The sequence below is a fragment of the Urocitellus parryii genome, chromosome 1 (genome assembly GCF_045843805.1).
Source record: "Urocitellus parryii isolate mUroPar1 chromosome 1, mUroPar1.hap1, whole genome shotgun sequence".
NCBI classification, from domain to species: domain Eukaryota; kingdom Metazoa; phylum Chordata; class Mammalia; order Rodentia; family Sciuridae; genus Urocitellus; species Urocitellus parryii.
Window position 1 is genome coordinate 273,122,206 of NC_135531.1, and position 14,571 is coordinate 273,136,776.

The following is a 14,571-nucleotide window of genomic DNA, read 5'->3' on the forward strand; positions in this document are numbered from 1 at the left end:
ATCATTTCTGTTCTCTCCCATCCTCCCTCCAGAACTGCTCCTCCTTCTCCACACACACAAGAATATATAACTAGAAAATTGGAATAACACAGAACAGAAAAATATAAAACAAATTGAAAGCTTCTCTCCACTTCTCCCTCAAAATCAACCAGCAATGATTTTGTCTTTCCATAAGAAGGTGTTAATGCATTTACAACATGCTTTTTATGTGAAAGGTTGGGGTTTTTTAATCACCTCAAAGATGACTTCAAAAACAACATTTTTACATTAAAATGACTTACACAGCTTTCTAAATAATGTTTCATTATTGAACTTCTAAAGGCATGTATTTTAAATATAATTCTCAAGTTATTCAGAATATCGATACTTAATTTTATTACCATTAAACTAAACAATTTGACTTCTTTGGCCAGAGACCCCACACAGACAGCCAAGAAAACCAATAACTATCTGGCTGAGCCCAAAAAGGAGCTCAAGAACTCCAACAAGAAATAGACTTAAAAATACTGAAAAGTGGAAAATCCTCTGTCTGTCTTCTTCAGAATTGGAGTTAGGTATTCTCCAATTACTGTGCATGTTGTTGATGGCAGAGTTTGGGAAACCAGTAGGAGGCACACAAGAATCATTGAAGAACCACTGCAGATTGAAGGATTTTGGATGAAAGTCACTGAAAAACAAAAGAGATAATAAATACTCTGCCCAGAAAAAATATATATATAGTAAACAGAATATGCTTTTGAAATACTGTGTCCAGAAACTATGGCTTTCTAAATATAGATCTATTAACCCGAATAGTTATAAGACTTCTGTTCCTTATATATCCCATCATGCAAAGGCATTTTTATAGAACACATACTCTCAAGATGAACCACATGAAACTTAGGAGGCTGAAACTGTAGGATCTCAAGTTCAAACCAGCCTCAGCAGCTTATCAACACCCTAAGCAACTTAGCAAGACCCTGATTCAAAATTTAAAATAATAATAATAAAAAGGAATAGGGGATGTAGCACATAAGTGCCCTCGGGTTCAATCCCCAGTGCCAAAAAAGAAAAAATGGCAGAACACTGTCACATGCTTTCACCTACTTATGCAGGCACTTCCACTTGCTGAAGATATGAAAACAAAAGATTTCAGGTCTTTGTGCATAACTGCAATGTTACATCTCTCTTAAACCAGATGTATGATTTTCACCCATCAGACATTTCAAATACATCTAATTTGTGCTTGTTCTAAAGGCTATGGAAAATGAGAAGTTTAACCCTGACACATGTATCTCAAGGCAATTTTCTTTAGTTCTTCCTGGAGTAAGACTGAGTGTTCTTAGGGAGTCTACATTTCTGTATTCTAACAACTAATTTTTCAGCTAGGAAACAACAGTGTTTCCTGCACGTGGAATATGGACCTGCTTTGTGAAGTTGTGGGCAAATGGGATCACTGGATTGTAACTGCTGGTTAGCTTTACCCTAAGGCCAACTAGATAGGTCAGTTGAGTGCTGCTGTTTGCAGAGCTTAGCCTGCTACATTAGCAGGCTGTTGTCATTCACTGAGGGCTAACTGGGGCATCTGTGGCTGAGATCTCTAATCTTTCTCTTCAAATCTGTTGAGAAAATTTCTTTAGGCTTTGATTCACAATCACTATGCTATGCAAATGTTGAAAGATTTTTCCTTCTTAGATTTAGCAAGATAAGGGAAAAGGAGGAAGATGATTTTATTCATGTGACTACAAAAGTAAAATCTGGTTGTTTTCCAAATTGAGCAGCCTATACAGATAGCTAAAGAATTAGATTGTTCCAACAGTTTTTACCAATTATACCTAGACTCAGATATAAACCATTTTAAAAAACTGAAATGAGCCATTTATATTGTTATTACATGACTGATTTTTATTTCCACCTGTGGTATATAATGTGTAAGAATCCATTGGCTTCTTCATTTAGGTCATACATTATTATTAGGTTTTTATTAAATTTTTTAATTATAAAGAGTGTGCACCCATAGTTTCCGAATTTAATCAGTTCAGAAGTGTAGAAAGTAAACATTCCCTTTACTTCCCAGGGCATCCCACTTCCATTCTCCAAGGATGAAAGTTAAGTTTCAAGTGCATAGTACCAGAAAAAAAATTTATAGACGTACACCATACACATGCAACCACAGGATTTTAAAAGACAAGCATAAGCCATCTGAGTCAGCTAAACCTTTTAGATAAGACTATACCATAGCATTCTGAATGTAGTGATTCCTTCATATCCATGTGGGATTGTACCTGTTGAGATTAAGTGCTGAGTCCCTAAGAAGGTTTGTCCCAGTTGCTACATCAAAGAAAAACATGGCATTGTTTGCACACCACACTCTAATCTAGCTGCAACTATTCAAGACAGTAAGACAATGGAAGGTTACTTACGTTAAGTTTTTTAATGAGAATTCACAAGTGGTGGTACTGTTGCTTGGAGAATTACAGATGAGCGGACCTTCAGAGAGCGCCTGGACGGAGACCAACAGGCAGTACACAGCACCAAAGACTGTGATTGTATTTAAAAGTGATGAAAGAAGCATCTGAAAAATAAAGCAGAGCCATTGGCATGCATGATTACACATCCTCAGTCTGGTTCAAGTTTCCACAGCACAGTGGGGGTGCTAGTTTTGTGCTGGGGGTTGAACCCAGGGCTTTGTGTGTGCTGGGGAAGCACAGCCACTGGGGACATCTCCCAAGCCCATATAACCTTTTTAGAATCAACTGCTGTTGTTCTCTAGTCATTTTATAGTATTAGATCTTTGAAGATCACTGTTTGATTTGTTGTGAATTGTAAAAGACTTAGAAGGTGAAGTGTCTGCTTCATTTGATTATGCTCATATAAAAAACGATTGGGCTTGTCACTGTCTCTGAAAAAATATTTTTTTTTCTTTTTTTTGGTACTGGGAATTGAACTCAGGAGCTACATTCCCCAGCCCTTTTTATTTTGAGGCAGGATCTCACTAATTTACTAAGGCTGGCCTCAAACTTGTGACCCTCGTGCTTCAGCCTCCCCAGGAGCTGGGACTGAGGTGTGTGACAACACCCCTGACTGAAAAAATCTCAACTTGTATATTCCTGAGACTTGTGTATTTTGCCTGGCCACTGAGCACTGATTCCTTCTCCCTCTTTTGTGCACTTTGCACTTTGTAGAACCTCAACTAGATGTTAACTTCCCACACTTTGGCTCCTAAGTCTTTAATTCAGATTTGACCCTATTGCTCTCTGTGACAGTGGCGAGCATCCTGCAGCCAGCAGCTGAGGAATGTTGGAGCAGGACTTTCAGCTCAGTACCACTGAGGCATCCCTGGTCTCCACCCACTAGAAGCTAGTATCACTCCTCTCCTGCAGCCCCAGTGTGTCAACCAGAGACAGCTCCAGACATGCCAGATATCCCATTGGGGTGGGAGTGGAGAGTTAAAGTCGCCCACGGTTGAGAACTACTGTATTGGAGGAAAAAACTATAAATGTCTTTCATTTCATGAGTCAGCAACGAAAACAGCATGGAATTTGGCATAGGAGAGAAAATGTTGTGTTTTTTAAGAAAAACAAACTGTTGTTTCAAAGAAGTTGTGACGGCTGTGATAAATTCCAAAATCGGTAGAAATGAAGTAAGAGAATACTTCCCTTCCCCTTTGAAGGAAGAATGTTGTGGCTCCCAGAGCCCTGGTGGACGTGCTCTTCAGACCTCCTTCAGTAAGTGGGCAGAGTCCACTGGCTGCCTATACAGTCATGTCAGGGACATTTGATCTTACATATATTAACTACCTTACTTAATCCTTGAACAATCCCAGGAAATAGATACTATTATTATTTCCATTTAAGGAAGAGGTAGCCGTAGCTCAGGGAGATAGACAGATCCCCAGGTCTCAGCTGGAAAATGCTGGTGCTGGGGCTTTAGTATCTACACTCCACTGCTGCCAACTAAATTCAAATCCTGGTTCTTCCTCACTCCTGTGACTTCTGCCAGTTAAATTTACTAATCAGAAAATGTTGCTATGTGTCAGGCACCATGGTGCACGCCTGTAATCTCAGCTACTTGGGAAGCTGAGGCTGGAAGATCTCAAGTTCAGGGCCAGCCTGAGCAGCTTAGCAAAATCCAGTCTCAAAATAAAAAGGGCTGGGGGTGTACTCAGTGGTAGAGCACCTCTGGGTTCAATCCCTAATACCAAAACAACAATAACAACAACAACAACAAAAACATTTTGTTTATTTTCTGGTCATCTATTCTGATTCATCACTTGAAAAGAGTCTGTCTACAGAAAGTGATTCCAGGCTTCTGTATTTGCCTTACAGTGGGGATTTATTTAAGTGATTTAGCAAAGCTATTTCATATTCAGAAACAAAAATTGGAAAGGAGGAAGGAAGCAAGGAACAGTTAAAATAGGAACAAGCCTGGATAACTCCGTTCCTGCCCTCCCAAGATCAGACCTTTGTTGCTTTTATGATGCTTTGGTCTTACTAGACTTAGAAGATACCAGGTGTGACTTAAACGCCAGTCCTCACCTGCCTGCCAACAAGTGAAAAAAGTTGCTAAGAAGGTTTTAAGACATTAACCAGTTAAATAATACATCAATATAAACTGGCAATTATGGTTTAAATAACTAACACGAATATTCACAGAGCATACCAGTATTAGTCCCAGTAGAGTACCCCAGTGGCACTCCAGGAGCCCCTACAGATCCTCAGCATGGAATTAATTGGGAATCTTGGTGAAGCATGACTGAATTATTTTCAAGGTGAGTGTCAAAAGCAAAGCCTGAGTTAAACCCAACACCTTTGTGAAAAGTGGTTTGGTTATTCCCACCTCACCATAATCTACAAGGAGAAAGAACTTGAGTGATCTTTGAAATGATGATTACTTGCTCATGAAGTGATGCAAAGTCAAACTCCAAATTATTAAATATTATGAAGAAAAAGGACAGGCAGGAGAAACTGAAGACTTTTATTGGATACCTACAATGTATCAAAAAGATAGACTAGAAATACTGTAATTAAAGTAATTCTTATAATCCTAGAGAAAGAGCAAATGCCAGAAGCAGACAGTTTTAAAAAAAAAATATGAGTACATTTATGGATATAAATATTTGCCGCAAACTGCCCGGCCCCGGGCCGGCTGAGTTTTGCTCCTGCTGCCGAGCACTGCCTGCGGCACCCCTGCTGAGCGATTCCCTGCCGAGCTGTCAGTGCACGCGGGCTTGCAATCTTGCAACCCGGTTGGGCACAAAAACACAAGCCAGTCAAACTGAGACAAAGTTTTATTTAGAGAGAGGCCGTGTGCGTTCCCTAACAGGTGGGTCCGCCACGTGTGTCTCCTACCTGAGGGGGGGGGGGGGGGGTTCCTTCCCCCGGAACACCCTCCTACCATCCTTTCCCAACCAATGGGAACTCTCCCATTACAAGAGTGACATGAGTAACCTGAGTCTTGAAATGGAGCCAGCTAGACAGCATGAGTCCAATTACCATATGAATGTGAATTGCTGGCTGGCAGTCATTAAATCCAAAGGTGCCTATATCAATATTTTTGCTGTGGCTCCTAACAAATATTCTCTTTGAAACAGAGGTTCTCATCCCAGCAGCACATTAGAATCACCTTGGGAGCTTTTGAAAAATACTGATGCAGAATCTCCCAGGGCCACCTAGGAATCGGTAATTTTGTCCATCTCCCTAGCTGGTATAAATATTCTCATCTGACTGGGAATCATTGCTTTAAAACCTTTAAATATGCCAAGCTTGGCCTGGCATCTTTACTTCAACTGCTTGTTATTGATCTATCCTTTTAGAGAAACAGGAGAGCCCTTGGTGTCACTTGGTAGCAACATTCATGGCATAAACAATGTATAAAAACTGAATGTTAAATTGTGCTCTATATGTGTAATATGAATTGTAATGCATTCTGTTGTCATATATAACAAGTTAAAATTTAAGAAAAATTAAATGATCCAGATGCGCTATTAAACCTCAGCACAGTCAAAACAAAAAAAAAACCTGAATGTTGGAGTTTGGTAGATTTTGAAAAACCCACTTACTGTTCACTGTTTGGTTGTTTTTTTGTTTTGTTTTGTTTTGTTTTGTTTTGTTTTGCTTTTTCCAGTGCTAGATGCTGAGACCCCTCGCCAGCAAAGGAAACACGACACAGGATTCTTCCTTCAGCAGTTTATTCAGGCCTTTGTTTTGACATGTCTTTTAGCTTGTTTCTCCCTCTACTCCCGTGTGCCCCAGCCTTAATAAAGCAGATAAAGCCCCAATGCACAACTGCCACGTGAACTTTTCTCATAGGGTGCCAAGTCACAGCGTGCCAACTCATTCTGATAAGGAGTTGTTTGTCACAGACTACAGCGGAGACCAGCGCCATCTTGTAATGGCGGCCACAGTACACAGAAACGGCTCACCACAGCTAGAGATTAACCCCAGGGCTTTGTGCATGTTAGGCAAGTGCTCTACAACTAGACTTCAGCCCCAAATTTTAGCTTTTTCTGAGCGTCAATTTCTTGATCAATAAATCCCAGATCTTTCTATTTACCACTTAAGAGTTTTGAGAAGATTAAATAATACTGATAGCATATTTGAAAGTGTTCTGAGCAGAGTGATACTCAGGTTAATGAATATGAATTTACTTTTAACTTAGTTCCAACTTTGTACAGAGTAGGTATTAAATGTTTGAAAAAAATAACTACCATTTCCTTTTATTTAATTGAATAGGGACAATTATCATTTGGATCTTGGCAAAGCAATCTTTCTTATGCATGAGAGAATTGAGAATACATTTTTCTCTAAGTATTTTATACATACAACAAAGCCTAATGCTTGTTTGATTATTGTGAGATTCTTCACAGCTCTGAATGACTTATAAGTCTCTCTCTCTCTTTTTTTTTTTTTTTTTTTTGGTGCCCTTAACCACTGAGCCACATCCCCAGCCCTTTTTTATGTTTCATTTTGAGACAGGGTCTTGCTAAGTTGCTTAGAGCCTCACTAACTTGCTGAGGCTGGCTTTGAACTCTCGATCCTTCTGCCTCAACCTCCTGAGCCACTGGGATTATAAGCATGTGGCACCATGCCCAGCTATAAATCTTCTTTCTTTGAAAATTTTTGGATAAGTGAACTAAAGAATGAGGAAAGGAACAAAGACTAGCTCCAAAGTTAAATTTTTCTGAGGGGGAGGGAACCTTGCTTAATTTCCATATTATTATCAAATCATCCTAAATACTGTGATTCTAGGATTGTGGCCCTGCCAGTGGAGCCCTGCTGTGATTCAGTAGGGGCAGATGACCCAGGGTGGCTTTGCTTGGATGTGAATAGCTGTTAATGCCCTTCTGCTTCAAACTGATAGCCCAGTACTCACCCCAGTCTTGTTGTTGCAACATCCTCTTTTTCTTGCTGCCAAGGACATTGTTGTGGCTGGAATGACCTGAAAATTACATTACAAGAAAGATGAGTATTGTTTCTTCTCATCCAGTGAAAAAGCAATCATCTTCACCTTTCATTTACCACCAGTTGTGGGAAATCAGGTCTCCAGAGAACAAGAGAGGAAATTTGGCAACACACTTATCTTGGGAACCATTTGATCCCAATTTCAACCATTAAGATTAAAATGGGATGGGGGAGGAGGTATTCAGATGGCATTTATAAAGTCTCTGGTCTACACTGTAAGTTTCCTGAATCATCTACAGAGAAACTTAGATTTTAAATAGATTAGGGTCATTTATTTATTCATTCCAGTTTCCCATCAGTTGTATGCATGAGTCTGGTAAGCCTCCAGAAAAGAACACAATGGTTTTATTTGCCTGGCCGTTCTATCACCCACCCCCTATTTGCCTGCCTGTCTTCTCTCAGGGCCACTTTCACCTTGCTAGTCTCCCCAAGCCTCTATTTGCAAATTGCTTTGGGTTCCACCTTGTCTCTTCTGCTTCTTTATACACGATCCCTGATGATCTCAACGATGTTCAGAAGTCTTGTCCACATTGCATTCCATGTGAAGGGAAACACATATTGCCAAGGAAAGCTGTAATAAATGCTGCCATGTTTTCGGGACTTCAGTATTTAGAAATATTTAGTCAGCAGCTATGACTAGAAATTCGTGCTAGAAGGAGTTTTGTGTCATTGAAGGGTAGAATGTAAATTACTTCCTTCCACTTGTGAAATTTTAGCCCGAAGTGTTTTTGCCATCTCAGCCCAGCTGTCCCTGAGTGATTCTGTCTCCTGGTCTTGTTTTTAACATCTTCTGAGCTCTCTAACTGCACGCCAGGCTCTGTCGTCGGTGATTTACATGCTATAGTTTATGCCATCCTAACAAAACTCTTGTGACCAATCCTATGATATACACATTTATTTATTTATTTATTTATTTATTTATTGGTATTGTGGATTGATCCCAAGGATGCTGTACCACTGAGCTACTTTTTATTTTGAGACAGAGCCTTGATAAGTTGTTGAGGCTGGCCTTGAACTTGTGATTCTCCAGCCTCCTGAGTTACTAGATTATAGGTATACACCACCATGCCAGTGGGAAAACAGAGAGCCACAAGAAGTTTGAGTAGCTTGCCAAGTAAGGTGGAAGAGTGATATGTATTTGGGGGCTAAATGCTGATACGTATTTGGGGGCTAAAGTTTGGAACTCAAAACTAGGCCTATGGGGCTCTTAAACACTGTTCCACATGGACTGGGTCCTAAAACCCTCTCCAATTTCCTACATAGAGTTTGTTCTTATGCTCCTTGCTTATCATATCCTTCTAACTGCCCTTTCCCTGGTCCTTTAGAAAGATATATATCTATATACCTTTGTTCCTTCGTAACAGGTCTAAGATTTATACCTCTCACAAAGGCACTTTTCTAATACTTCCTAACATATGATCATGCTATGACTCCAGGTCACTTTGTATGTTATCAAGCTTTGCTTACACATTACCTTGAATACCACCAATCCTCTTGCAAATCAGAGGCCACACATACATATAGCTGTTTGGCCACATGGGGATGAGGAGGCAGGGCTGAAAGCCCAGAAGGAAAGAAAAAGGAAATTTTAGCCCCCAAATACGTATCAGCATTCATGCACTGAACCTTTTATTGTATTCATAAGCTGCCTCTGTACAAGTTTAGGACAAGAACTGGCAAACTATGTAAATTAAGTTTTATTGGAATACTACTGTGCACATTCATGTACATATTGTTACCACTACTTTTGTGCAACAATAGTAGAGTTAAATTGTGGAAGAGACTGGATTGCAAACCCTCAAATAGTCACATCTGGCTCTCTACAGAAAAGTTTATCAAGTACTAAGTTAGAAAGGGAATGAATCAAAATGGGATAGGGAGGAAGAGCATGAGAAGAAGATTACCTCTAAATAGGGAAGAGAGGTGGGAGGGAAAGGGAGGGACAAGGGGAATTGCATGGAAGATGGAAGGAGACCCTCATCGTTATACAAAATACATGTATGAAGATGTGAGGAAAAGAAAATTGCGTCACCTTAGATTGGGTAGAGAGAAGTGATAGGAGGGGAGGGGAGGAGGAGGGGGGAAAGGAAGGACAATAGAATAAAATAGACATTATTATTGCTGTGTATATACGTGACTGCATGACCAATGTGATTCTGCACCTGTACCCTCAGAAAAATGAGAAATTATATCTGATTCAAATGTATGATGTCAAGGTCATTGCACTGTCATGTGTAACTAATTAAAACAAATAAAAATTAAAAAAATAAATTGGAAAACAAAACCAAAAAAAAAAAAAAGAAAAAGGGAATGAATCTTTTAAAAGAAAATGGAGCAACATCAATTCATTCCATTTTCCCGGTTAAAATTCTGGTGACTTTCTTAAGGATTAACTTATTTCAGAGATATTAAATATTTATGCATATGATTCCCCTGCAAAAGGGGTTTGTAAAGTAACAACTTTCAATGTATGAATCATCACCCAGTCAACTTCATGGCATGTCAACACGTTTTTATTTTGCCATGGTGGGTAACTTAACAACTCATGATGTTTCAAACATTTTGCCCATTCAGAGCTTTGGAAATGGGAGGCGCTACATATGGGGTGGACATTAAAAAGTGAAAGTTTATGTGTGTTGAGTGCGTACATGTAACTGAATTAGACATCTTCCAGGTAACCCCCTGCCAAAATGAATAATTATGAGAATGTTCTTTCTCTTCCATTCCTAAGCATATTTGAATGCATGAAGTTTTTTTTTTTTATCAAAAGTCTTGCTAGTCTTTCTTTTATTCAGTTTTAGAACTTATGCAGTTCTACAAAGGAAGCTTGGAAGAACTTAAGACAAGTGAAAACTCTGTGACAGAACTCAGATTTCTGAGGGTTCTCTAATCACTTGAACAGGAGAGCAACACCCAAAGGCATTGTTCACCATAAATATAAAAACTATATTTCACAAACACCTGTTACACAATATCTTCTAATCTATTTAACTTTCAACATTTGTTTTCTATTAAGACTGTATTAATTGACTTTGATAAATTGCCATTATGTAATAAGTGAACTAAAAAAAAAGGCATGATTAAGTTCAGGCTTATAATTAACTTCAGGTAAAGAAAATGGCCTTTCTGTTTATACTTTTCAAGGAAACATTTTAAATATATTTTAATACTTGAACAAGTAATATTTGTGTTGATCTTTAGCAGATATGAAGTTAAAGATAATTAATTGCACATTTTTTACTTTATAATGATTTCAAAAGATAAAATGTTTGCCTCTGTTTGGGGTAAGTCATAAAAGCATAAAAGAAAAGTATTTTCATGAAGTAATCAATAACGAATTCCAGAGGTTGTATTATTAGCAACTTCCTGAAAAATGCCCCATTTTTGAAGCAGTACTAATTTGACATGCTACAGCAAGTTCCCAAAGACTTCAAGAACTATGCTCGAAGGCTTATCACAGGTAGTGATTTCTTCTTCTTTATAAATGTTTCTGTGTATTTACAAGTTTATTGTGAGGTCAGTATTTTGAAGCAGTCAGTATTTTGACAGATGTTTTAAAGGGCATCATTCTCTTTGGAAAAGATTCTTCCACGTTCTGTAGAGAGCCAAGGAAATCATTCCTCTCTTCTGGGCCCTTCTACCACCCACCTGTTTGCTTGTGCACATAGCCTAGAGCCTGAAGTTATTTGTAAAGTGCACTTCATGAGTTAATTCAAATGGATTATCTTAACTCAGGAATGGTTAGAAACTTTACGGAAATTTCCATTATTAAGTTATGATGGAAAAGTCAACCTCTGGCTTCTGCTTAGGCTAGGTGCAGAGGAGGCTCACCTACTCAGGCAGGGAGAAGCTTTCAGAGAGTTTGATGCCATTCTGTAATACTAAGGAATAGGGGTAGTCTGGCATCAAAAGCTTTGGTTAATATTTATTGAGGGTGGTAAAATAGATTTAGTTGTGAACAAGGAAGTCCAGATTCTCTGAAACTGTTTCATAAGCATAAATAACCTTTCTGGGACCAGTTTCCTGGTCATTTAACTTTATGGATTACATTATGGATTTTATCTTTTACCTCCTCTGAGACAGGTGTTGAGGACTATGATACTTTGCTAGCTTTGGAATCAGATGAATCTGGAATTGGGTTTCACACCCACCCTGTGATCTTACTAACCCTACTATCCTGTTTTCCGGTCCACAAAGAACCGTTGATAATATCTGTTCAGATAACTGGGAGCTTAAATGAGATAACAATGTAATATATGAACCAGTAGTTGGCACCTAGCAGATTGTCAATAAATGGAGGATTTATTTATGTCCCTTTATCTGTCTCTGTGTCTTTCTCTCTTCCCTCCCCCTGCCCCTGTTCTCTCTCAAAAGAAGAGGACTATACCGTACATACTATACGGTATGTACCACGACAACCTCTGACAATACTAGTCAGGAAACTAAAAAAAAAATTATCTTGGGGTGATGGAAAGGCCAATTTATATCTAAAGCTACATGAGTTAATTCAAATGGATTATCTTAACTCAGGAATGGTTAGAAACTTTATAGAAATTTCCATTATTATTAAGTTATGATGGAAAAGTCAACCTCTGGCTTCTGCTTAGGCTAGGTGCAGAGGAGACTCACCTACTCAGGGAGAAGCTTTCTACAGGGAGAGAAATAGAAACAAGGATTTTCAGTTTCTTCATTCTGCTGAGAAATATATTTTCTCTCTTTTGGCCTGGAAGAGAGTTGTCATGGCAGTTTAAAGAAGCAGCCCAGAGCCAGGGATCAAGACCAGCCTGGCAACTTAGCAAGCCCCTGTATCAAAATAAGAAATAAAAAAGGCTGGGGATGTAGCTCGGTAGAGTTCTTGACTATTATCTGTGAGGCCCTGAGTATAGTCCCTAAAACAAGAATCAAAAACAAAAACAAACAAACCCCAGAACTTTCTAAAATCTTTCCTGTTAGCTCTTTCTACCTAAGCAGGTGAATAGATTACGCATGATGGTAAAAGCAAAGAAGCCATCAACCTTTCAGGATGCTTTCTAGAATGGAGTTTTGATGATGAAGTGGTTTCAAATCCAGTGTAGCTGCCCAAGGATGAAGTTTTATCTGAAGTTTAAAATACAATGGCCGAAAAGTATTTTTATAGAAGTCTGGGAATATAACCACTAGCAGAAACTGATCACCTTTAAGAATTAGTGATTCAAGCAGGGGGCAGTGATGCATACCTGTAATCCCAGCAACTCAAGAGGCTAAAGCAGAGGGATCGCAAGTTCAAGGCCTTTCTGTACAACTTAGCAAGACCCAATCTCAAAATGCAAAGCAAAATGGACTGGGGATGTGGCTCAGAGGTAGAGTACTTGGCTTGAGTATGGGAGGCAAGTTTAATCCTCAGTACTGGGGGAACAAAAATAGTGATTCAAGTAGAAAACTATATCCCAAATTTCTTTTTCTTTTGTGTATTTTAAATTTCTTTAGAAGTTACTTCCGTATTTCATTCTCTCCAAAACAGTTTATAGTAGTGCTTGCAGCGCTCTCTCTCTCTCTCTCTCTCTCTCTCTCACACACACACACACACACACACACACACACACACACACACACGGAAACTCATTTCTCCATCATTAACTAGAGCCCCTGATACAGCACACAAGTGGTAGAACAAACAAAAGCAAACTTCCTGGATGCTGAATTTTCAACTTCAATATCCACTGCCGTATTTTACAAATATGGGAACAAAAGCACGGCACAGATGATTTTCTCACTGTAATATTTTGGAGACAGACCTGTAGCTGAGATAGTCTGAAAACCGAATTTCAACATACTAGTGGGTCCTGGCCAGGTCTGCTGCATCAGGGTTCCTAGGAAGGGTCTAAATCTCACTGCTGCAGATGCCTCCGGTGTTTGTGATCAAGTATGCTCATGAGTTCTGTATTGCACTACGCAACAAAGGTAGACCTATCGGTCATCGTCAAACTATTAAATTCCATGACATTCTGGGCCCTAGGTCAGAGCCAAACCAACAAGCCTGTGAGATGAGAAACCTAGGATTTCAGGCTGCACCTCTCAGGCCAGCTCCTTTCACATGCAAGTGATGCCACAGCCAAGCCATACCTTTATCATGCAGGCTGCTCATCCTGCAGGGGAATGTTCTTTCTCACTCTCACTGAGCAACTTCCCATTTCTGTTGTATTCCCTGTAAATCCTTAGAGACTGGTATAGGGCAAAGGGAAGTTGAGGGAATGGATTTAAAATGTCCCTGTCTAGTGTCACATAGTTTATTTAGTTTACCATTGTTCACTGATGACCAATATAAATTGATACGACATCACTGCTCCTAACCATCCATCTCTGACAGCAAGGCTGAAAGACAGTCTTTAGGAATGTTAAAAACCAAGGAGGCCCTTCTCCAAATCAAGTCAAATAAACATTACTCACCATCAAACCTGCTCCTATAATTCCTGGGAACCACCACTCATAGCAAGAGATGGGGTTTTGAAAATCTTTGTCTTGCTCAACTAAGTCGAAACCCAGAGGGATCGCATTGAGAACTACTCCAATCACAAGTAGAATCAGCAGGCAGATTCCATTGCAGGATGTCCACCCCTCACAGCACGTCATGGTTACCCCCGGTTCAGTGAGAAACCTTGTCCAAATGGCTGTGCTGGCATGGCACGGTCTTGCCTTTTATCCAAACGTTCTAGTTAAAGTTTAGCACTTTTGAAAAATGAATTGCGGAAAGTAGTTCAGAGTCCAATAGGGTGGGACGTTATTATGAGGCTTATGATGGGAACTAAGGATAATTTTATATTATGATACGGTAAAGGAAGGAAGGCAGAAAAATATCTGTGGTTGCTGTGAGATAAATTTACACATGAAAATAGGCACATATAAGCTAGAAGAAGAAAAATGAATGGGTTTAAGATAAGTTCCCCTCAAATATTTTTATTTTACTAGTATGCCTTATGGAAAGTAAGGACAAGTATATCCAACTAACATTAACCATTTTTCCTATAACATTGATATCAGCTCTGAAATTCCCTTATTTTGAAATTATTCAAATAGACTATGAACATACATGGAATTGGGAGAAAAATATTTTCTGCAAATGATTAGTCAATATATTAGGGTTCAGTCAGGC

At 39.2% G+C, this 14,571-nt stretch overlaps 1 protein-coding gene across 1 annotated transcript; it reads right to left on the reverse strand.

The window, feature by feature from the left end:
- Positions 1-387: 387 nt before the first annotated feature.
- Tm4sf20 (transmembrane 4 L six family member 20) lies at positions 388-14,051 on the reverse strand. The gene is made up of 4 exons (XM_026409549.1): positions 13,869-14,051; positions 7,354-7,419; positions 2,403-2,554; positions 388-667 (listed from the first exon to the last, which is right to left on the reverse strand). The coding sequence occupies exons 1-4, from the start codon at positions 14,049-14,051 to the stop codon at positions 388-390; spliced, it is 681 nt and encodes a 226-aa protein (XP_026265334.1).
- Between the last annotated feature and the right edge of the window lie 520 nt (positions 14,052-14,571).